General features: G+C 51.5%; 1 protein-coding gene across 1 annotated transcript in view; it reads right to left on the bottom strand.

The window, feature by feature from the left end:
* The window catches only part of FCGBP (Fc gamma binding protein), a 56,258-nt gene that overhangs the window by 7,223 nt on the left and 25,499 nt on the right, over window positions 1–23,536 (bottom strand). The window contains exons 15-33 of the mRNA XM_074981446.1: window positions 22,427–22,991; window positions 20,956–21,551; window positions 19,898–20,471; window positions 19,461–19,660; window positions 18,651–18,792; window positions 17,561–17,892; window positions 15,589–16,162; window positions 13,730–14,328; window positions 11,685–12,249; window positions 10,214–10,809; window positions 9,156–9,729; window positions 8,721–8,920; window positions 7,911–8,052; window positions 6,821–7,152; window positions 4,851–5,424; window positions 3,702–4,300; window positions 2,359–2,923; window positions 728–1,323; window positions 19–589 (exon numbers count right to left, since the gene is read on the bottom strand). Of these exons, the coding sequence (XP_074837547.1) occupies window positions 19–589; window positions 728–1,323; window positions 2,359–2,923; window positions 3,702–4,300; window positions 4,851–5,424; window positions 6,821–7,152; window positions 7,911–8,052; window positions 8,721–8,920; window positions 9,156–9,729; window positions 10,214–10,809; window positions 11,685–12,249; window positions 13,730–14,328; window positions 15,589–16,162; window positions 17,561–17,892; window positions 18,651–18,792; window positions 19,461–19,660; window positions 19,898–20,471; window positions 20,956–21,551; window positions 22,427–22,991 (8,896 nt within the window). The remainder of the gene's footprint in view (window positions 1–18; window positions 590–727; window positions 1,324–2,358; window positions 2,924–3,701; window positions 4,301–4,850; window positions 5,425–6,820; window positions 7,153–7,910; window positions 8,053–8,720; window positions 8,921–9,155; window positions 9,730–10,213; window positions 10,810–11,684; window positions 12,250–13,729; window positions 14,329–15,588; window positions 16,163–17,560; window positions 17,893–18,650; window positions 18,793–19,460; window positions 19,661–19,897; window positions 20,472–20,955; window positions 21,552–22,426; window positions 22,992–23,536) is intronic.

Raw genomic sequence — 23,536 nt, 5'->3', positions numbered from 1 at the left:
ATGGTTCTGTAAACTTACGGCAGAAGGAGGCTGTTCTCCAGGCACTGATTGTGCCTCCAGCAGCCTGACATGCCGCCACGTAGGCCTGGACGCTCCGGCAGAGGATCTCTCTTGCTCCGCCCGCAGCACACATGTCGTAGAGGCAATGGTTGTAATACTCGGTGGGGCTGACCAGCGAGTGACAGTCTTTAAAGGGACCAGATGTCGCTCTGATCAGCCCACAGGAGCTCTCGGCCGTGTACGGTGCTGTCTTGGCTGCATCGCAGACGGGGCATGTCTCACCGCAGCCATCTGAGCACGTGGTGCCATCAACGGGCACCTTCCAGGAGGCCCCAAACTCATCTGCGTTCTGGGCACTGTTCCCACTGGGCAGCAAGAAGTCGTCGTTCTTGTTGCCGTTGAAGTTGCCACACAAGCCACAAGTGTGTCCCTGGTAGGAGCTGGGGACAGAGACTAGGACATAATAGGAGGTGTCGTACAGGACTTTCAGGCCAGATGCAGATTGGACAATGATGTTGTTCCCCTCCTGGTTAATCCAAAGTTTCCCATCATCAGTAGCCAGTGGGAGAGTGTATAATTCCCCATCGACCTGCGCCAATGAGAAGGAAATGCATCTGTCACAGGTGGGGACTCAGCAATTGTGTCCTGGTTACTCACACACATGCACAGAGAGAGAGAGAGAGAGAGATCACTACAGGCTACAATGAAAGCACAGAGAGGAACTTACCGCAACTTTCCACTTCCTTCCCCTCTCCATGGTGATGGTGTAACCATGAACAGAGACCATCACCATCAGTGCCACTGACACTTGGCCATTCCCATAGCTCTCGTTTTCTACCAACACAGAGAAATTTGCCAGCCCAGTGTCATTGCTGCAGACTGTGGCTAGGCTGTAAGTGCAAGTGCCCTGGAAATCAAAGGCCCGTCCATCAAAGGTCAGATAGTGGGGGTCACCAGATGCGACGCATTTGCCATAGCTCACGGCGTGGCACCCCAGGACTCCATTCTCCACCCTGCACTGCTCGTTGGCGCTGCAAGAGGAGTTCTGGCACTTGATGATCCCATTGTCTGTGCACCGGCACCGTTCCCGGCAGGAGGCGCTGGTGTAGAACTCCTCCCCCTTCCTGTAGTACCTGCCCCAGTGCACACAACCGCACTGCGCAACCGGGACGCACTTGTCTCCGCTCAAGAGGAACCCGGCGTCACAGAAACACCCTTCACTGCATGGGGCATCGCAGCCGTCCGGCGCCGAGAGGCTGTGGCAGGTGGCAGGGCAGCCGCTCCCACAGAGCTCATAGTGGGAGTTGCGGGGGCAGGTGGGTCCTGCAGAAGACAAGAGGAAATGTGCAGAGAGGGTGAGAGAAGGAAGAAACGTGAAAGTAAATGGAAAGAAATCTCTCTGCATTCGTATCATATGCAATAGGGCGTGGTGGGGTTGGGAGCCTGGATTCCTGGGTTCTATTCCTTGCTGTGGGAAGGGAACAGGGCCTAGTGATTAGAGCACAGGGGCGGGTCATTGGGTCTCCTGGATTGTAACCCAGATGTGGAAGGGCAGTGGGGTTTGCAGGGCTGGAGCAGCGCAGACTGGGAGTCAGGACCCCTGGATGTTATTTCTGACTTGTGGAGGAGGATCTGATGTAGTGGTCAGAACTGCAGATCAGGGGAAGTGCTGCAACATGGCTTCAGAACTTTGGGAGTGAGTTGCTGTCTATTGTTCAGTGATTCAGTCAGGATTCCTGAGTTCTGCTGCTGGCTTCTTAGTAACAGAGAGGAAGCCGTGCTAGTCTATACACTATCTAAACAAAAAGCAGTCAAGTAGCACTTTAAAGACTAGCAAAATTGTTTATTAGGTGAGCTTTCGTGGGACAGACCCACTTCTTCAGACCATAGCCACACCAGAACAGACTCATATTGAGTCTGTTCTGGTCTGGCTATGGTCTGAAGAAGTGGGTCTGTCCCACGAAAGCTCACCTAATAAACTATTTTGCTAGTCTTTAAAGTGCTACTTGACTGCTTTTTGTTTTGCTGGCTTCTCGTGTGACTTCGAACAAATCACTTTATATCTCTCTGCCTCTATTGTCCTGTACCCTGGTGGGAAGCACGACTAGTGTTTGCAAATTATTTCCAACCCCTGGGAGAAAAGAGCTGGCATGGAGGCAGGATAACATTACTACAGCATAAAGTTAAAGCAGAGCCAAGGAGGTAGCCCTTGCTCTCGGTGACAGTGAAGAAAAGCTGGTGGAAGATAGTAGCGCTATTGGGACATTGACACACGGCTGAGCCTTTCTGAGCAATAGAGAGGCTGCTGCACATGCACATCAGCCAGTTCACAAAGCAGAGTCAATTAGCGACACTCACTGCAGAACGAGGCCGATCTCCACTGCCCGATCTGGATGCCCCGGGCCTGGCAGGCGGTCACGTAGGCACTGATCGCGCTGCACAGGGCGTCACGGTGACCCTTGTACTGGCAGGTGTCGAAGACGCAGTCATCAAAGAAGGGGGCGGGGTCGATGACCCCGTGGCACTCCTGGAATGGCCCGTCCCCTCTGGTGAGGACCCCGCAGTACCGATCCCCCTTGTAGGGTTGTTTCTGAGCCTCACTGCAGAATGAGCAATTCTTGGTGCAACTGGGCATGCACCCAGGGACCTCCCCCTCCTTCCAGCTCTCTGCAAACTGGACGGCATCGGCCACCTGTTTTCCATCCCTCGTGGTCAGGTCGTCACTGGCAATTTGGTTGTTGTCACCACAGAGTCCACAGAGGGCGTTGGCATAGGTGTTGGGCACCGTGACCCGTACCAGGCTGCTCCAGTCAAAGGTCACCCTCAGGTCAAAGGCTGTCTTGATGAGGATGTAGGATCCAGAGACGTAGGCCTGTAGCTTGTCCTCATGGTAAAAGGGCAGGTCCATGAGAACTCCATCCACCTAGAACACATGTGGTGGGACCAGAGCTTAATGTTCAATGAACACTGCAAGAAGGGGCAGGGGACGGGGATCCAGGACTGTGATCCAGGTCTGGGAAAGAAGTGTTGTCTAGTGGCTAGAGCACGGTGGGCTGGGAGTCAGGATGCCTATATTGTATTTGTGGCTCGGCAAAGGGAGCGGAACCTTGTTGTGCAGGGAGGCTGGGAGCCAGGACTCTTGGGTTTTTTAACCAGCTCTGGGAGGGGAATGGACTCTAGTGCTGAGAGCAGCATTGAAGGATATACCCACAGAGATGCTGTCCATCTGGAATAGACATGTCAGGGATGGTCAAGATCTGATTTCCCCATTACACTTAAACTCTTTCGCATTCGCTGACAGTGTAAATGCAATATACTCCAACTCCGCCCTATCAGAAAGGTATAGACACCGAGTGCCAGAGAAATCAGGGTCAAATACCTTTAGTGAAGGCACCTTTTAGGGATGTTAGTTAACAGGGCCAGATTTGCAGCTACTGTCAGTGGAACATGGTTCAAGCGGAGTGAATGGGGCCAGATCCCAAGCTAACTCAATGCACCTTGCCATAACAGCTTTTATTGTGAGGAGAAAACCCTGCCATTCATATTCGCAAAGAGACACTCGCTTGCTTCCCAGACACCTTCCACCAGCTCAGTGGACACAAGACTCAGTTACACAAGAGACAGAAATCAGGGGCACTTGATCAAGAGCAGGAGTTCCTACTCTCAGGTCTCCAACTAGTCCTGAGACATTCAATGCCTACCTTGAGCTTGCGGGGATATTGCTGGCTGACAGTGATGTTTCTGCCATAGACGTCCAAGGTCACCGCTTTGGTGTAGGACACGGCCTTGCTGCCACGGTTGTTATTCTCCACCTTGATGTGGAACGGGATGAGCGTGGGATCCTTGGAGCAGACCCCAACCAGCTGGTAGATGCAGGTGCCCATGAAGTCGTACCTTTTCCCATCGAAGGTGGTGTAGTGAGGGTCCCCGGAGGCTGTGCAGGTGGAGTAGCTGATTGGCTGGCAGCCACGGACCCCATTGACCACCATGCATCTCTCACTGGACTTGCAGCTGTTCTCCTGGCAAAGCACCATGCCCAAGCCGGGGTCACACCTGCACTGAGAGCGGCAGTTCTCATCAGCCCAGAACTCCTCACTGGGTTTGTAATAGCGGCCGTTGTACTCACAGCCACAACTACCCACGGGGACACACTGGCCGGCGCTGAGGACATAACCATTGTTACACTGGCAGGTCTCTACACAGGGCTCCTGGCAGGAGGAGTTGGCAAATCGGTCAGAGCAGCTGGCTGGGCAGGCGTTCGCACAGGCCTCATAGTGGCTGTTCTCAGGGCAAGGCAGAACTGGGAGGGAGACAGAGGTGGAAAATTCAACAGCACAGCATTGATGTGTATCTAAATCTGTCTAACCTATAACCTAATCTATTTAATTGATCTGTCTATCAATCTAGCATCAGATCTACCAATCCCTATACCTAATTGATTATCTTCCCATGCATCTAGTCCACCTCTCCATCCTTTTTAAATCCATTCAATGTCTCCGTCCATGTAGTAAACCTCCTTATCCCCAAAATTCACATTCCTATTCATAAAATTGATCTGTGTTTATTTAATCTATGTAATTTTCCTTTTCTTCCAATGCATAATCCTAACAATATAGTGATTCTTTCCCTTTCTCTAATCTAATTACGGAAACCATGTGCCCATCCATTTCTAATCTAGTCTAGTATGAGGATTTTTCAGATGCACATCCTTATAGTGTATAGCTGCCAATGTCCAAATCTCAGTCTGTTGTCTGCTCTCATGTTCAGCCCATTCACCAGCTCTTCAAGCAGGTGAGTAAACAGATTGGGCTATTCTAATTTCTGCTTTTGTCAATAAAGAAACCGCTCACCACAGCCGGACGGTGTCCTCCAGTCATAGACAGTGATGCCCTGTTTCTTGCAGATGGCTGCGTAGGTCTCCAGCGCCTGGCACAGCATTTTCTTGGCTCCCCCGTTCAGACACACGTCGTAGATGCAGCTATCAAAGATGTCCTCAGGGCTCACTTTGGGGTGACACTCTCTGTACGGCCCTCCCAGCGCTTTGCTGATCAGACCGCAGTATTCCTCTCCCCCGTAGAGCTTCTGCTTGCTCTCATCGCACGTTGGGCATTTCCCTTTGCAGTCGTCCCAGCAGAAGGGGTCCCGGTCTTTGACTTTCCAGCTCCTGGCCCACTCCACGATGGAGGAGGCTCTGGTGCCATTGGGTGACATCATCTCATCTCCACGGTTTTCATTAAAGTTGCCACAAAGGCCGCACATGGCCCCGTAGTAGCTGCTGGGGAGGGTGATGATCAGGTGCCAGTTCCAGTCATATGACAGCTGCAGACCAAAGTCTGTCTGCAGGATGGCACTGAGACCGCTCTGGTAGAGCTTGAGTTTACCATCTTCAAGGGTCACCGGCAAGCTGGTGGTCACGTCACCGAGCTGGAGATAGGAAAAAAATACCAACTGTTATTTCCCACTCTGTCTCACCTGTTACGAGTGTTATGCTGCTTTGTACTATACAGATTAGAAAGCCCAGAATTAACCACTTGGGAGCTCAGGAATAACATGTTCCCTTTCCAGGGAATGGAATGGCCATGGAGTGAATTCCCAGTGCAGATTAGCTAAATTGAGAGTCTAAGAAATACTGGAAGACCCTTCCATTTCCTAAAGCTTTTCCACCTTTATGACCATGAAATTCACAATTTGGAACCACCTGCACACAGCGCGCGCACACACACAAAAAAAAAAGGCCCCAAAAAAACCAATTAAAAAGTCTCAGGAGAACTTATGTAACCTGAAAAGAGGAGAAAACCCCCAGACTCCAAGAATTTCACTGGGGGGTTTCCTATTGTCGGCATATGTTGTACAGCGAGAGCGAAGCAAGAGAGAGAGAGAGAGAGAGAGCACAAATATTAGTTAAAATGTTCTCATTTAAAACAATTTTTCCAAATGGAAACTTGAGTTCCTCATTATAGATTTTCTCTGCATATGGTGTCAGCGTCCTTCTTTGCCTAAGGTCCTCAGCGTCTGTCTTTCTTGGTGTTCAGTCAGCTGAACTCTTTATTGTGTTCAGCCATGGTCATCCTTGTTCTTGCTTTGGTTGTTCCTCTAATTTATTGAGTGCGACCATTTCAGTAGGTGTTCATGTCATTGCTTTCATCCTTGCGCCTTATTAAGTTTGGTCATCACCACCTCTACTTTTCTTTCTTTTTGGCCACTACTCTCATTTTTCTCCTTCTGCTCATTTCTTACCACCCTCTGTTGAGCTGAGTCACTTTATCCTTGTTCTGTGTCGATCTTAGTCACTGTACTGTGTTTGGTCCTCATCATCTTTTTTCTGCTCGGTGTTCAGCCGTCATTTGTCCTGCACCGTATGTGGTCAGTACTGTCCTGCACCATGTTCAGCCCACCCAAGGAACGAATTAGCCTGTGTTACTTGGAGGGACTATGTAGCCTAGAAAGACTGAACATGAATTCTGAATGGCCCAGAGGGACCAGGTGCCCCATGTGATTGTTGGTGACAAGACTGCACAGGTGACATGGTGGGGCCCAGAGACTTGGAGCATATCATTTTAAATCAGTTCATTTTTTTGGTTGTTAAAATGCATGAGGACAGGTGGGATGAATGGAAAGAAAAAGATGTGTGGGAGATAGTTAGAGGGATAGATGAAAATGTGGGGATGGAAGGGGGTACGAATACACATGCATGAGTTTAGATAGACAGATAGACGTGTAGAGGGATGAATTCACAGATAGATAAATGGGAGAGTGGATGGGGATATCGCTTAATTCTAAATGTAACCTCTCCAACCAATTTTTTGCATTCTCTACTCACTCTGATTTTCCCAGCTTCATTCTTGTAGATGGAGATCTTGTACCCGTATACGTAGATATTGGTCAGACGTACATAGGACACAGCCTGGTTGCCCCCTCGGTTATCGTTCTTCTCATCAATGGCGAAGGGCACCAGGGTGGGGTCAGTCCCGCAGTACTTGGCAATGGTGTAGGTGCAAGTACCCTGGAAGTGAAAGTTCAGCCCATCGAAGGTGTGATAGTGCGGGTCCCCCCAGCCCCAGCAGGTTCCAGAGTAGTTGGGAACACACTTTGCCTGGCCCTTCTCAATCTTGCATGTCTCCTTGGTTCGACACTTCAGGACTTTGCAAGGATCTGCAAAGAGAGACACCCCAGCAACCCATGAGTGAGGGCTCCATGGCAGGTGAGCTCAGTTTGGCACAGCCCCAGTTAATTCTCAAAGATCTGAAGAAGTGGGTATGTCCCCTGAAAACTCATCCCCTAATAAACATTGTAGTTAGTCCTTAAGGTGCCACAGAACTGCTTTTTTTCATTATGTGGCCTACCAACGTCATTCAGAGAGGGGCCAATTGTAGACGTGTCAGACAGAGTTCCTACAGGTGAGAGACCCTGTGCCCCTGCTCATTGACTGATGAGGCTGAAATCCCCTTGGCAGCCGCAGAATCAGAGATTCATTTGGTCAGAAGGGACTGCAAGGGTCCCGTAGTTTAAGCTCTGCCGAGAGGCAGGACAGAACCTCTGCCCAAGCAGAGATTAAGTAACTAGCTGAGATAAGGACCTGAATGTTTGACCAAAAAGGCAGAAACAGAGGAGACTTTTCTTTATGTCCTGACTGTCGAGTTCATGTTACTTGATTTGATATGTCCTGCCACCCAGCCATCCACCTCCTTCCCATATAACTGAGTAGATCCCACTGCCTGCCTACTGCTTGGGATAAATCCCAGGAGAACTGGCCCCCAGCCACCCTGCTGTAAGCATCTGACCCTGCTCTTCTCCAAGATGTAAGGACAGGCACTTTACTGTGGACCAGATCTTAAAGTGTTGTGATTCCACTGAGACTGATCTAATGTCCTGCTCTTTGATCACCTCTCTTCTTTCACTCCCTCCTATACCTTTGTTAACACATTGCATGACTCCGTTTCTGATCTCACAGGTTTCATCACTGGCACAGCTGTGGGCCTCGCAGGTGAACCCTTGGGAAGGAATGCAGGTGCAATTTTCCTGGCACATGTTCTTCAGAACCATCTCATTGGGCTGTTTGAAAAGGGCAGAAAAATGCAATATTATATTACGGGGAAATAATCACAGTTCTGTGTAGTCCATATATGAGTCTAGGAATCTCATCTGTTGTCTCTCAGACTCCCAGGTCTAACTCACTGTTCTCCTCGAGCCAAGAACTGATCTCAGGAAGCTTGACATCCCCCACGCCCGGTCTTATCTTTTCCTGTTGACTGTCAGGTCAGGATTGGTTATCGATTCAAAGATAAAACCCCTGACTTGATTTGACATAGACCCATTCCCCTCACAGAGCTGGGTATAAAACCCAAGTGTCCTTTCTCCCAGCTCTCTTTTGCTCTAACCCACCGAACCCTATTCCCCTCCCAGCCACCTTGCTGTAATCTGCTAGAGCCGACTCCACTCCCAGCGCCAGGGTTAACAAAAATACGATTGTATCATTACTGCCCTTGGCCTTTCTACAGAGATGACACAATTGGCCAATGGCAATTGACAGATTGGTGTGGAGCGAGGCTAGAGAAACTAAGCCACTCCGCACTCGACAGGGACCGATGGAAAGGAATAGTGCGAGAGGCATCAGACACCAACAGGCGCTGAGCCCACGGTTATTGATGATGATGAATGAATTGACAATGGTCTGATTCAATGTGGCTGAGCCGAGCGAACACACGGGCAGGGGGTGGTACCTTGTAATATATCCCCTTGCTGAAGCACCCACAGCTCTGCAGATCCACACAGCCCTGGCCATCGAAGAGGAAGCCATCGTCGCACTGGCAGCCTTCGGCGCAGGTGTCTGGGCACTTCCTGGCGTCTGTGATCCCGACACAGGTGGCGCTGCAGAGGTCGGCGCACACCTCGTAGTGGCTGTTGGCCGGGCAGCTCAGAGCTAAATCAGAGAGACGCAATGGATGGCTGGTGAGATCTCAAACCACGGCCTATAGGGACAGACGTGCGGGAGAGGGAATCTGAAAGCCGAGAGGCCCGGGGCGCCCGTGTAACAGACGATGGAGTTGTTGTTTCCCACCCAAAGGAGTCAGAAGAAGCCCAGAGGCCTGGAATGAGATCTCAAGAATCACCGTACGAGAGAGGCCCTCATCCCACACCATCATGCCAGCACTTACGGCAGAAGGAGTCACTCCGCCAGGGCCGGAGGGAGACCCCAGCCGCCTGGCAGGCCGTCACGTAGCTGTGGATGCTCTGGCACAGCACCTGGGAGTCTCCGTTGCCCAGGCACATGTCATACAGGCAGTTGTTGAAGTACACACTGGGGCTGACTGTGCCGTGGCAGGCGGCGAAGGGGCCGTCGGGTGCTGTGAGCAGCCCACAATAATTGTGCTGTTTAAAGAAGTTTTTCTTCCTCTCTTCACAAACCGGGCAGCTGTTCCCAGCGCATCCATCCTCACAGGCCACCCCCGGGATCGGGACTTTCCAGGCGGCCCCAAATGCTGCCACATTAGATTCCACCCTTCCATTGGGGAGCAGGAACTCGTCGTCCCGACGCCCATTGTAGTTCCCGCACAGGCCGCACATCTGGCCCTGGTAGTTCCCTGGGACAGTGACTCTGGCGTGGTAAACCAGGTCGTAGCTCACGGTGAGGCCGAAGTCCGTTTGCACCAGCACGTTCCTGCCATGCTGATATACTTGAAGCTGCCCATCGGCCAGAAGCAAAGGCAGGTTGTGGGACACCCCGTCCAGCTGGGAGAGACAGAGCGTTTCCCATTAGCAGGTCAGTGGATGCTGTAGGCTTGTGTTATGTTATGAAAGAGGGTCTCAGTGACCCCTGGGTAAATGTATAGTGATTCCACTGAACTCAGTTAGGTCAGGGCCAGAGTCTGATCTCACAGAGCCCAAGGTTAATCCTGAGTCACCTCTTTCCGTGTCAGGGGTCAGGAAAGAATTCAGAACTAATTTTTCTGGGATTCAGCTGCAATCATCTACTGACTGTACTGGGGAGAATGAAAGACTCTCATATTTACCAATGAAAACCCAGTGCCCACTTTTTGAGGGGGAGGCTTCTGAAGTTAACTCTGATGTCAACATGACCAGGAACAGACCCGCAGCCTTTGAGCTCAGGGGGTCTCCACACAGAGTTAACTCTAATTATTGACCCAGAAGAAAGTGCCCCTTGCATTGCCATGGCAGGGTTGGGTCCCATGTGAATATCTTGCAGAGAACTTACCAAGATGAGCCCCATCCTGTTCTGCAGCAGGGTGAGTGTGAACCCGTAGACCTCCACAGACACCAGCTTGGTGACAGACACCTTCCCGTTGCCCCAGGGCACATTCTGCACCTTCACGGCAAAGGACGTCAGGTTCCCGGTGTCAGTGCAGGTCTTGGCCAGGACGTAGGTGCAGGTGCCTTGGAAATCGAAGGCGACCCCATCGAAGGAGAGGTAGTGGGGGTCTCCGGCAGCAGAGCACGTTGCAGATCCAAGAGGGTGGCATTTCCGGAGGCCATCCACCACCCTGCACTGCTCGTTGGCTCCGCAGGAGGCCTTCCAGCACTGGATGACCCCATTGTCTTTGCAGTGGCAGCGATCCTGGCAGGAGGCGGTGGGATAGAACTGCTCTCCCTTCCTGTAGTACCTGCCCTGGTGCACACAGCCGCACTGCGCCACAGGGACACACTTGTCTCCGCTCAAGAGGAACCCGGCGTCACAGAAACACCCTTCACCGCATGAGGCGTTGCAACCGTCTGGCGCCGACAGGCCGTGGCAGGTGGCAGGGCAGCCGCTCCCGCAGAGCTCGTAGTGGGAGTTTTGTGGGCAGATGGGGCCTGCAGGAGGAGATCAAAGGGGACGTACAGATGGGAGTGAGGGAAGGCACCTGAAATGAGAGCAGCACTGGCAAAAAAACCACATGCAGATACAACTCAGAGTAGTGTTGCCAGATGGAGTCGGCAGCCAAGACTCACGCGCTCTCGTCCTGGTTTAGGGAGAGAGATGGGGTCTGCTGTGTTAGAGGCCGGAGGACTGTTGGGCTCTCACTGACTGTGAAGGGGTAGTCGCATCTAGTCGTTAAAAGCAGGGGAGACGGGAACTCAGGCCTGCTGGGTTTTATATTTATTGGCAGCAGTGGCCAGTGGGAACTTGCAAGGGATTGCAGAAGAGCTTGGCATCAGGCCTCCTGGGCTGTCTTGCCAGTTCTGGGAAGGGGTTAGAATCTAGCAAGTTTGCCAAAGCAGGGCTGGGATTCAAGAGTCCAGGGTTTTACTTCTGACTCTTGGAAAGGCCTTTGCTTTAGTGGCTAGAGCTGACAACAAGGGGCAAGTGCCAAATTCTGGCAGTGGGCTACAGTATTGTTTAGTGATGGAGAACTGGCAGTCAGGGCTCCTGGCTTCTGCAACTTGGAGCAAAACACTGTAGTTCTCATCTCCATTTCCAGGCACTCTGATGGGAGGATTAACGGCATCTTCCGAGTGTTTCCCACACCTGGCAGAAAGGGCACAGGTTGGAGATGCTACAGCCCAAAGTTCCAGCAATGCCGAGAAGGTGATCTTTAGCGTTGGCAGCACTGGCTGGAGAATTACCGCAAGGGGCTAGCTGTGTGGGGTCAATCACACATGGCTGAGCTGCTGTGAGCCCTCAGCAGAGGGCACTGCACAGGTAGACTACCAACTGCATCAAGCAGACTCTAACAGGCAACACTTACTGCAGAACGAGGCCGATCTCCACTGCCCAATCTGGATGCCCTGGTCTTGGCAGGCGGTCACGTAGGCACTAATCGCGCTGCACAGGGCGTCACGGTGACCCACGTACTGGCAGGTGTCAAAGACGCAGTCGTCGAAGAAGGGGGCTGGGTCAATGACTCCATGGCACTCCCTGAATGGCCCGTCCCTTCTGGTGAGGACCCCGCAGTACCGATCCCCCTTGTAGGGTTGTTTCTGAGCATCGCTGCAAACTGGGCACTTCCCGGTGCAGGTGTCTGAGCATCCCGGGACCTCCCCTACTTTCCAGCTCTCTGCAAACTCAACAGCATTGGCCGCCCGTCTCCCATCCCTCATGGTCAGGTCATCACTGGCAGTTTGGTTGTTATCACCGCACAGACCGCAGAGGGCGTTGGCGTAGGTGTCGGGCACGGTGATGCGGAGCAGGCTGCTCCCGTCGAAGGTTACTTTCAGGTCGAAGGCGGTCTTGATGAGGACTTGGGCTTTGCTGACATAGGCCTGTATCTTCTCCTCGTGGTAAAAGGGCAGGTCCACAAAGATTCCATCTACCTGGAAGAGACGTGGCAGGGCGGGGGCTTAATTTTGAATGAATACTGCAAGCAGAGTTTGGGGACTTGGGGCTCCCAGGTTCTGTCCCCACCTTTGGGAGTGGTGGGGAAGGCATGGGTGTGTGATGGGGTGTAGATGCTTAGAGAAGTGTAGGTTGGGAGCCAGGACACCTGAATGCCTTCCCCAGCTCTGTAACAGGAGCGGGAGCTGGTGAGCTAGAGAAGAGGGGAATCAGAATCAGGATTTCTGGGTCTGATCTTCAACTCTGGAAACCTTCACCGTGTGAGTGGGATGACCTGGTCCTGGTCTCCAGCATGGTGCTGTCCAGGGAGTGGGGTCTCGCAAGGAGAGTAGCTTTTCAGGGTGGGTTCATAAAGATGATGTCCGTGTGGGACACAGCTGGTGGGGATAATCTGAATTCCCAGTTACACTAAGGCTTGCTCTCCAATACCAAAAGAGGTCCGTATCACTTCCCAAAATAGTAGGACGGACCTCGAGAGGTCATGAAGTCCAGTGTCCTGCCCTCACAGCACGGCCAAATCTCACTACACTGCGCTGGCCAGAATTCAAACAAACACAGGTCAGCTGCTTGGAGGGTAGCCATGCCAACCCCTTAAGCACCAATCCTCTCAACTGCCAAGGCGTGTACACCAGCAATGCACACTTTCGCTAAGGTGTGGGGAAAACACCACACTCCTGATGGATGCAGTGAAACTCACATAACTCTTGATACAGATATTGTTAGGTGAGCGGGAGAATTCTCCTCTCAGTTTAGCTAGCATCTCCTTTAAAGGGGGATTCCCTGGGCCAGTGGCAGAACAGCTCCTATTGCTATTGGTAGCACCTTCAGCAACACCCTACAGCCCTGTAGGTATAGCAGTGACTTTGTGCTCTTTTAGCGGTTTGCTTCCAAACCGTCCTAGGACTCTTCAGACCCTTTGGGCACTAGTAACAGAGGTTGTCTTGTTAGTCTGTATCCTAACAATACAAACCAGCAGTCCCGTAGCACTTTAAAGGCTAACAAAATGATTCATTATGTGATGAGCTTATGTGGGACAGACCCACTTCTTCAGATCTTTTGGGCACTGTAAATGCTTTTGTCTCTAACATTTCTCCGTGAAACAGAATTCAGGTCAAAGTACTTTAGTGGAGAAAGCTCGAAGGGCGGTGGACTCCACTGGAGTCAATGGGGCCAGGTCCTCTCCTGGTGTATACTGGTCATCGTAACCCTGCTCAACTTGTTGAGAACAGATCCTGCACTAAATGAATGAGTGGACTGAACGTCCGGGGGTCACACTGGTATAGCTGTATTATGGGGAGGAGAAAATTCTGCTAAATATATACTTGGTTACTTCCCATATGCCCACAACAGCGCAGTGTCATATGCAGGCAGGTCTCAGTTCTACAAGGGGTAAATTTAACAAGAACAAGAGCTCCTGCTCCCAGCTGTCCAACTAGTCCTGAGACTTTCAATGCCTACCTTGAGCTTGCGGGGATATTGCTGGCTGACAGTGATGTTTCTGCCATAGACCTCCAAGGTCACCGCTTTGGTGTAGGACACGGCCTTGCTGCCTCGGTTGTTATTCTCCACCTTGATGTGGAACGGGATGAGCGTGGGATCCTTGGAGCAGACCCCAACCAGCTGGTAGATGCAGGTGCCCATGAAGTCGTACCTTTTCCCGTCGAAGGTGGTGTAGTGAGGGTCCCCGGAGGCCGTGCAGGTGGAGTAGCTGATTGGCTGGCAGCCACGGACCCCATTGACCACGGTGCATCTCTCACTGGTCTTGCAGCGGTTCTCCTGGCAAAGCACCATGCCCAAGCCGGGGTCACACCTGCACTGAGAGCGGCAGTTTTCATCGGCCCAGAACTCCTCATTAGGTTTGTAGTAGCGGCCGTTGTACTCACAGCCACAGCTCTCCACCCGGACGCACTGGCCCGCGCTGAGGACGTAACCGTTGTTACACTGGCAGGTCTCCACGCAGGGTTCCCGACAAGAAGAGGGGGCATTTCGGTCAGAGCAGCTGGCTGGGCAGGCTTTCCCACAGGCCTCGTAGTGGCTGTTCTCAGGGCAGGACAAGACTAGAAGGGAGACGGAAGGGGAGATTTCACAACACCGCAAGTGAACTGAAAGCACCTTCTGCAATGTAGCAGGGGCCCGAAACAAAGTCTATCGTGCAATCCACGTCCTCTGTGCCACGGGGCCAGTGTACATGGTGCCCCTATAAGACCACCTTTGGACAACAGCATGGATTGCAACCAGCTGTGGTAGGGCGTTTACTTGGTGGTATAGCAGACAAGTGCCTTCTTCTTCTAGAAAACCTAAGAAGATTTGCAGAGTGCCCCCAGAGCAGATAAGATCTGACGTGGCAAGGACTCAACTGGAAACCACACCGGGGTACTCCACCACTGGGCCCTCATTGAAGTAGAAAGGCTAAACAGACCCTGCTGGGGTATGGTCCTGTATTTCCAGGTGGTATTTCACATGGATCGCATCTTTCCACTGCTTTCTGCTCCATCCCTCTTTTCCACGCAGTCCACCCCCCAAATCCACCCATCTCGGCTGATCATGGGGTACACCCCTCCTGTGTAATGCTGATCACCCTTATTTGAGTCATTCATTTTCACCATCACCTGAGGTTTACTGGTAAGAGCCAAAAATATATCCACAACAACTGGGCTACTTCACAACTATGTGGATGTGTATCAGGATGTTGACATGGCTTACCATGCACACAGAGAGCTGTTTTAAAGTACGCAGAGTGAGGAGGAAGTGAGATTTTCAATTTTCAGAAATTCAGTGCCTCTATATAACAGCCATGTAGAATCAGGAGTATCTATATCTGTCTAATCTATAAACTAATCCACTTAATTTATCCATCAGTGTAGCATCTAATCTAACAGTCGCATACACTGAATGGATATTATCTAATCTATCAACCCATTAAATCAATTCCCTCTCATTATCCCTGTAATTCCTTTAATCCATTCTACCCACAGTGAACGTATTTCTCCTCACTATCTATCTAATCTAATTCATCCATTTATCCATAAAATCCAGCTACCCACCTACAAAGTCTATGTATTTTCCCTTTCCATCAAATCCGTGATCCTAACAACACAGTGACTCTCTCTCTTACTCTTATGTAATCTGTGTCCATCCATTAGCAATATCGCCAATCTGTTATGTGGACTCTTTGGGCCCATACCTGCACAACATCTACTTTGCCAACGTGCCCTCAGAGCCAGATCATTCACCATACCCTCAAACAGGTGAGTAAACAGATTGGGCTATTCTAATTGCTGTTTTTGTTAATAAAGAAACTGAACCACACAGCTCACCACAGCCGGACGGTGTCCTCCAGTCATAGACGGTGATGCCCTGTTTCTTGCAGATGGCTGCGTAGGTCTCCAGCGCCTGGCACAGCATTTTCTTGGCTCCCCCGTTCAGACACACGTCGTAGATGCAGCTATCAAAGATGTCCTCAGGGCTCACTTTGGGGTGACACTCTGTGAACGGCCCTCCCGGCGCTTTGCTGATCAGACCGCAGTATTCCTCTCCCCCGTAGAGCTTCTGCTTGCTCTCATCGCACGTTGGGCATTTCCCTTTGCAGTCGTCCCAGCAGAAGGGGTCCCGGTCTTTGACCTTCCAGCTCCTGGCCCACTCCACGGTGGAGGAGGCTCTGGTGCCATTGGGTGACATCATCTCATCTCCACGGTTTTCATTAAAGTTGCCACAAAGGCCGCACATGGCCCCATAGTAGCTGCTGGGGAGGGTGATGATCAGGTGCCAGTTCCAGTCATATGACAGCTGCAGACCAAAGTCTGTCTGCAGGATAGCACTGAGACCGCTCTGGTAGAGCTTGAGTTTACCATCTTCAAGGGTCACCGGTAAGCTGGTGGTCACGTCATTGAGCTGGAGATAGGAAAAAAATACCAACTGTTATTTCCCACTCTGTCTCACCTGTTACGAATGTTATGCTGCTTTGTACTATACAGATTAGAAAGCCCAGAATTAACCACTTGGGAGTTCAGGAATAACATGTTCCCTTTCCAGGGAATGGAATGGCCATGGAGTGAATTCCCAGTGCAGATTAGCTAAATTGAGAGTCTAAGAAATACTGGAAGACCCTTCCATTTCCTAAAGCTTTTCCACCTTTATGACCATGAAATTCACAATTTGGAACCACCTGCACACAGCGCGTGCACACAAAAAAAAAAAAAAGGCCCCAAAAAAACCAATTAAAAAGTCCCAGGAGAACTTATGTAACCTGAAAAGAGGAGAAAACCCCCAGACTCCAAGAATTTCACTGGGGGGTTTCCTATTGTCAGCATATGTTGTACAGCGAGAGCGAAGCAAGAGAGAGAGAGAGAGAGAGCGAGCACAAATATTAGTTAAAATGTTCTCAATTAAAACAATTTTTCCAAATGGAAACTTGAGTTCCTCGTTATAGATTTTCTCTGCATATGGTGTCAGCGTCCTTCTTTGCGTAAGGTCCTCAGCGTCTGTCTTTCTTGGTGTTCAGTCAGCTGAACTCTTTATTGTGTTCAGCCATGGTCATCCTTGTTCTTGCTTTGGTTGTTCCTCTAATTTATTGAGTGCGACCATTTCAGTAGCTGTTCATGTCATTGCTTTCATCCTTGCGCCTTATTAAGTTTGGTCATCACCACCTCTACTTTTCTTTCTTTTTGGCCACTACTCTCATTTTTCTCCTTCTGCTCATTTCTTACCAGCCTCTGTTGAGCTGAGTCACTTTATCCTTGTTCTGTGTCGATCTTAGTCACTGTACTGTGTTTGGTCCTCATCATCTTTTTTCTGCTCGGTGTTCAGCCGTCATTTGTCCTGCACCGTATGTGGTCAGTACTGTCCTGCACCATGTTCAGCCCACCCAAGGAACGAATTAGCCTGTGTTACTTGGAGGGACTATGTAGCCTAGAAAGACTGAACATGAATTCTGAATGGCCCAGAGGGACCAGGTGCCCCATGTGATTGTTGGTGACAAGACTGCACAGGTGACGTGGTGGGGCCCAGAGACTTGGAGCATATCATTTTAAATCAGTTCATTTTTTTGGTTGTTAAAATGCATGAGGACAGGTGGGATGAATGGAAAGAAAAAGATGTGTGGCAGATAGTTAGAGGGATAGATGAAAATGTGGGGATGGAAGGGGGTACGAATACACATGCATGAGTTTAGATAGACAGATAGACGTGTAGAGGCATGAATTCACAGATAGATAAATGGGAGAGTGGATGGGGACATCGCTTAATTCTAAATGTAACCTCTCCAACCAATTTTTTGCATTCTCTACTCACTCTGATTTTCCCAGCTTCATTCTTGTAGATGGAGATCTTGTACCCGTAGACGTAGATATTGGTCAGACGTACATAGGACACAGCCTGGTTGCCCCCTCGGTTATCGTTCTTCTCATCAATGGTGAAGGGCACCAGGGTGGGGTCAGTCCCGCAGTACTTGGCAATGGTGTAGGTGCAAGTACCCTGGAAGTGAAAGTTCAGCCCATCGAAGGTGTGATAGTGCGGGTCCCCCCAGCCCCAGCAGGTTCCAGAGTAGTTGGGAACACACTTTGCCTGGCCCTTCTCAATCTTGCATGTCTCCTTGGTCCGACACTTCAGGACTTTGCAAGGATCTGCAAAGAGAGACACCCCAGCAACCCATGAGTGAGGGCTCCATGGCAGGTGAGCTTAGTTTGGCACAGCCCCAGTTAATTCTCAAAGATCTGAAGAAGTGGGTATGTCCCCTGAAAACTCATCCCCTAATAAACATTGTAGTTAGTCCTTAAGGTGCCACAGAACTGCTTTTTTTCATTATGTGGCCTACCAACATCTTTCAGAGAGGGGCCAATTGTAGACGTGTCAGAGAGAGTTGCTACAGGTGAGAGACCCTGTGCCCCTGCTCAGTGACTGATGAGGCTGAAATCCCCTTGGCAGCCGCAGAATCAGAGATTCATTTGGTCAGAAGGGACTGCAAGGGTCCCGTAGTTTAAGCTCTGCCGAGAGGCAGGACAAAACCTCTGCCCAAGCAGAGATTAAGTAACTAGCTGAGATAAGGACCTGAATGTTTGACCAAAAAGGCAGAAACAGAGGAGACTTTTCTTTATGTCCTGACTGTTGAGTTCATGTTACTTGATTTGATATGTCCTGCCACCCAGCCATCCACCTCCTTCCCATATAACTGAGTAGATCCCACTGCCTGCCTACTGCTTGGGATAAATCCCAGGAGAACTGGCCCCCAGCCACCCTGTTGTAAGCATCTGACCCTGCTCTTCTCCAAGATGTAAGGACAGACACTTTACTGTGGACCAGATCTTAAACTGTTGTGATTCCACTAAGACTGATCTAATGTCCTGCTCTTTGATCACCTCTCTTCTTTCACTCCCTCCTTTACCTTTGTTAACACATTGCATGACTCCGTTTCTGATCTCACAGGTTTCATCACTGGCACAGCTGTGGGCCTCGCAGGTGAACCCTTGGGAAGGAATGCAGGTGCAATTTTCCTGGCACATGTTCTTCAGAACCATCTCATTGGGCTGTTTGAAAAGGGCAGAAAAATGCAATATTATATTACGGGGAAATAATCGCAGTTCTGTGTAGTCCATATATGAGTCTAGGAATCTCATCTGTTGTCTCTCAGACTCCCAGGTCTAACTCACTGTTCTCCTAGAGGCAAGAACTGACCTCAGGAAGCTTGACATCCCCCACCCCCGGTCTTATCTTTTCCTGTTGACTGTCAGGTCAGGATTGGTTATCGATTCAAAGATAAAACCCCTGACTTGATTTGACATAGACCCATTCCCCTCACAGAGCTGGGTATAAAACCCAAGTGTCCTTTCTCCCAGCTCTCTTTTGCTCTAACCCACCGAACCCTATTCCCCTCCCAGCCACCTTGCTGTAATCTGCTAGAGCCGACTCCACTCCCAGCGCCAGGGTTAACAAAAATACGATTGTATCATTACTGCCCTTGGCCTTTCTACAGAGATGACACAATTGGCCAATGGCAATTGACAGATTGGTGTGGAGCGAGGCTAGAGAAACTAAGCCACTCCGCACTCGACAGGGACCGATGGAAAGGAATAGTGCGAGAGGCATCAGACACCAACAGGCGCTGAGCCCACGGTTATTGATGATGATGAATGAATTGACAATGGTCTGATTCAATGTAGCTGAGCCGAGCGAACACACGGGCAGGGGGTGGTACCTTGTAATATATCCCCTTGCTGAAGCACCCACAGCTCTGCAGATCCACACAGCCCTGGCCATCGAAGAGGAAGCCATCGTCGCACTGGCAGCCTTCGGCGCAGGTGTCTGGGCACTTCCTGGCGTCTGTGATCCCGACACAGGTGGCGCTGCAGAGGTCGGCGCACACCTCGTAGTGGCTGTTGGCCGGGCAGCTCAGAGCTAAATCAGAGAGACGCAATGGATGGCTGGTGAGATCTCAAACCACGGCCTATAGGGACAGACGTGCGGGAGAGGGAATCTGAAAGCCGAGAGGCCCGGGGCCCCCGTGTAAGAGAAGATGGAGTTGTTGTTTCCCACCCAAAGGAGTCTCAGAAGAAGGCCAGAGGCCTGGAATGAGATCTCAAGAATCAACGTACGAGAGAGACCCTCATCCCACACCATCATGCCAGCACTTACGGCAGAAGGAGGCACTCCGCCAGGGCCGGAGGGAGGCCCCAGCCGCCTGGCAGGCCGTCACGTAGCTGTGGATGCTCTGGCACAGCACCTGGGAGTCTCCGTTGCCCAGGCACATGTCATACAGGCAGTTGTTGAAGTACACACTGGGGCTGACTGTGCCGTGGCAGGCGGCGAAGGGGCCGTCGGGTGCTGTGAGCAGCCCACAATAATTGTGCTGTTTAAAGAAGTTTTTCTTCCTCTCTTCACAAACCGGGCAGCTGTTCCCAGCACATCCATCCTCACAGGCCACCCCCGGGATCGGGACTTTCCAGGCGGCCCCAAATGCTGCCACATTAGATTCCACCCTTCCATCGGGGAGCAGGAACTCGTCGTCCCGACGCCCATTGTAGTTCCCGCACAGGCCGCACATCTGGCCCTGGTAGTTCCCTGGGACAGTGACTCTGGCGTGGTAAACCAGGTCGTAGCTCACGGTGAGGCCGAAGTCCGTTTGCACCAGCACGTTCCTGCCATGCTGATATACTTGAAGCTGCCCATCGGCCAGAAGCAAAGGCAGGTTGTGGGACACCCCGTCCAGCTGGGAGAGACAGAGCGTTTCCCATTAGCAGGGCAGTGGATGCTGTAGGCTTGTGTTATGTTATAAAAGAGGGTCTCAGTGACCCCTGGGTAAATGTATAGTGATTCCACTGAACTCAGTTAGGTCAGGGCCAGAGTCTGATCTCACAGAGCCCAAGGTTAATCCTGAGTCACCTCTTTCCGTGTCAGGGGTCAGGACAGAATTCAGAACTCATTTTTCTGGGATTCAGCTGCAATCATCTACTGACTGTACTGGGGTGAATGAAAGACTCTCACATTTACCAATGAAAACCCAGTGCCCACTTTTTGAGGGGGAGGCTTCTGAAGTTAACTCTGATGTCAACATGGCCAGGATCAGACCCGCAGCCTTTGAGTTCAGGGGGTCTCCACACAGAGTTAACTCTAATTATTGACCCAGAAGAAAGTGCCCCTTGCATTGCCATGGCAGGTTTGGGTCCCATGTGAATATCTTGCAGAGAACTTACCAAGATGAGCCCCATCCCGTTCTGCAGCAGGGTGAGTGTGAACCCGTAGACCTCCACAGACACCAGCTTGGTGACAGACACCTTCCCGTTGCCCCAGGGCACATTCTGCACCTTCACGGCAAAGGACGTCAGGTTCCCGGTGTCAGTGCAGGTCTTGGCCAGGACGTAGGTGCAGGTGCCTTGGAAATCGAAGGCGACCCCATCGAAGGAGAGGTAGTGGGGGTCTCCGGCAGCAGAGCACGTTGCAGATCCAAGAGGGTGGCATTTCCGGAGGCCATCCACCACCATGCACTGCTCGTCGGTTCCGCAGGAGGCCTTCCAGCACTGGATGACCCCGTTGTCTTTGCAGTGGCAGCGATCCTGGCAGGAGGCGGTGGGATAGAACTGCTCTCCCTTCCTGTAGTACCTGCCCTGGTGCACACAGCCGCACTGCGCCACAGGGACACACTTGTCTCCGCTCAAGAGGAACCCGGCGTCACAGAAACACCCTTCACCGCATGAGGCGTTGCAACCGTCTGGCGCCGACAGGCTGTGGCAGGTGGCAGGGCAGCCGCTCCCGCAGAGCTCGTAGTGGGAGTTTTGTGGGCAGATGGGGCCTGCAGGAGGAGATCAAAGGGGACGTACAGATGGGAGTGAGAGAAGGCACCTGAAATGAGAGCAGCACTGGCAAAAATACCACATGCAGATACAGCTCAGAGTAGTGTTGCCAGATGGAGTTGGCAGCCAAGACTCATGCGCTCTAGTCCTGGTTTAGGGAGAGAGATGGGGTCTGCTGTGTTAGAGGCCGGAGGACTGTTGGGCTCTCACTGACTGTGAAGGGGTAGTTGCATCTAGTCGTTAAAAGCAGGGGAGACTGGAACTCAGGCCTGCTGGGTTTTATATTTATTGGCAGCAGTGGCCAGTGGGAACTTGCAAGGGATTGCAGAAGAGCTTGGAATCAGGCCTCCTGGGCTGTCTTGCCAGTTCTGGGAAGGGGTTAGAATCTAGCAAGTTTGCCAAAGCAGGGCTGGGAGTCAAGAGTCCAGGGTTTTCCTTCTGACTCTTGGAAAGGCCTTTGCTTTAGTGGCTAGAGCTGACAACAAGGGGCAAGTGCCAAATTCTGGCAGTGGGCTACAGTATTGTTTAGTGATGGAGAACTGGCAGTCAGGGCTCCTGGCTTCTGCAACTTGGAGCAAAACACTGTAGTTCTCATCTCCATTTCCAGGCACTCTGATGGGAGGATTAACGGCATCTTCCGAGTGTTTCCCACACCTGGCAGAAAGGGCACAGGTTGGAGATGCTACAGCCCAAAGTTCCAGCAATGCCGAGAAGGTGATCTTTAGCGTTGGCAGCACTGGCTGGAGAATTACCGCAAGGGGCTAGCTGTGTGGGGTCAATCACACATGGCTGAGCTGCTGTGAGCCCTCAGCAGAGGGCACTGCACAGGTAGACTACCAACTGCATCAAGCAGACTCTAACAGGCAACACTTACTGCAGAACGAGGCCGATCTCCACTGCCCAATCTGGATGCCCTGGTCTTGGCAGGCGGTCACGTAGGCACTAATCGCGCTGCACAGGGCGTCACGGTGACCCACGTACTGGCAGGTGTCAAAGACGCAGTCGTCGAAGAAGGGGGCTGGGTCAATGACTCCATGGCACTCCCTGAATGGCCCGTCCCTTCTGGTGAGGACCCCGCAGTACCGATCCCCCTTGTAGGGTTGTTTCTGAGCATCGCTGCAAACTGGGCACTTCCCGGTGCAGGTGTCTGAGCATCCCGGGACCTCCCCTACTTTCCAGCTCTCTGCAAACTCAACAGCATTGGCCGCCCGTCTCCCATCCCTCATGGTCAGGTCATCACTGGCAGTTTGGTTGTTATCACCGCACAGACCGCAGAGGGCGTTGGCGTAGGTGTCGGGCACGGTGATGCGGAGCAGGCTGCTCCCGTCGAAGGTTACTTTCAGGTCGAAGGCGGTCTTGATGAGGACTTGGGCTTTGCTGACATAGGCCTGTATCTTCTCCTCGTGGTAAAAGGGCAGGTCCACAAAGATTCCATCTACCTGGAAGAGACGTGGCAGGGCGGGGGCTTAATTTTGAATGAATACTGCAAGCAGAGTTTGGGGACTTGGGGCTCCCAGGTTCTGTCCCCACCTTTGGGAGTGGTGGGGAAGGCATGGGTGTGTGATGGGGTGTAGATGCTTAGAGAAGTGTAGGTTGGGAGCCAGGACACCTGAATGCCTTCCCCAGCTCTGTAACAGGAGCGGGAGCTGGTGAGCTAGAGAAGAGGGGAATCAGAATCAGGATTTCTGGGTCTGATCTTCAACTCTGGAAACCTTCACCGTGTGAGTGGGATGACCTGGTCCTGGTCTCCAGCATGGTGCTGTCCAGGGAGTGGGGTCTCGCAAGGAGAGTAGCTTTTCAGGGTGGGTTCATAAAGATGATGTCCGTGTGGGACACAGCTGGTGGGGATAATCTGAATTCCCAGTTACACTAAGGCTTGCTCTCCAATACCAAAAGAGGTCCGTATCACTTCCCAAAATAGTAGGACGGACCTCGAGAGGTCATGAAGTCCAGTGTCCTGCCCTCACAGCACGGCCAAATCTCA

This window comes from Carettochelys insculpta, chromosome 30, assembly GCF_033958435.1.
Source record: "Carettochelys insculpta isolate YL-2023 chromosome 30, ASM3395843v1, whole genome shotgun sequence".
NCBI lineage: Eukaryota > Metazoa > Chordata > Testudines > Carettochelyidae > Carettochelys > Carettochelys insculpta.
Note: the sequence above shows the minus strand (reverse complement) of the source record. Positions and strands in the feature narration are given on the sequence as shown.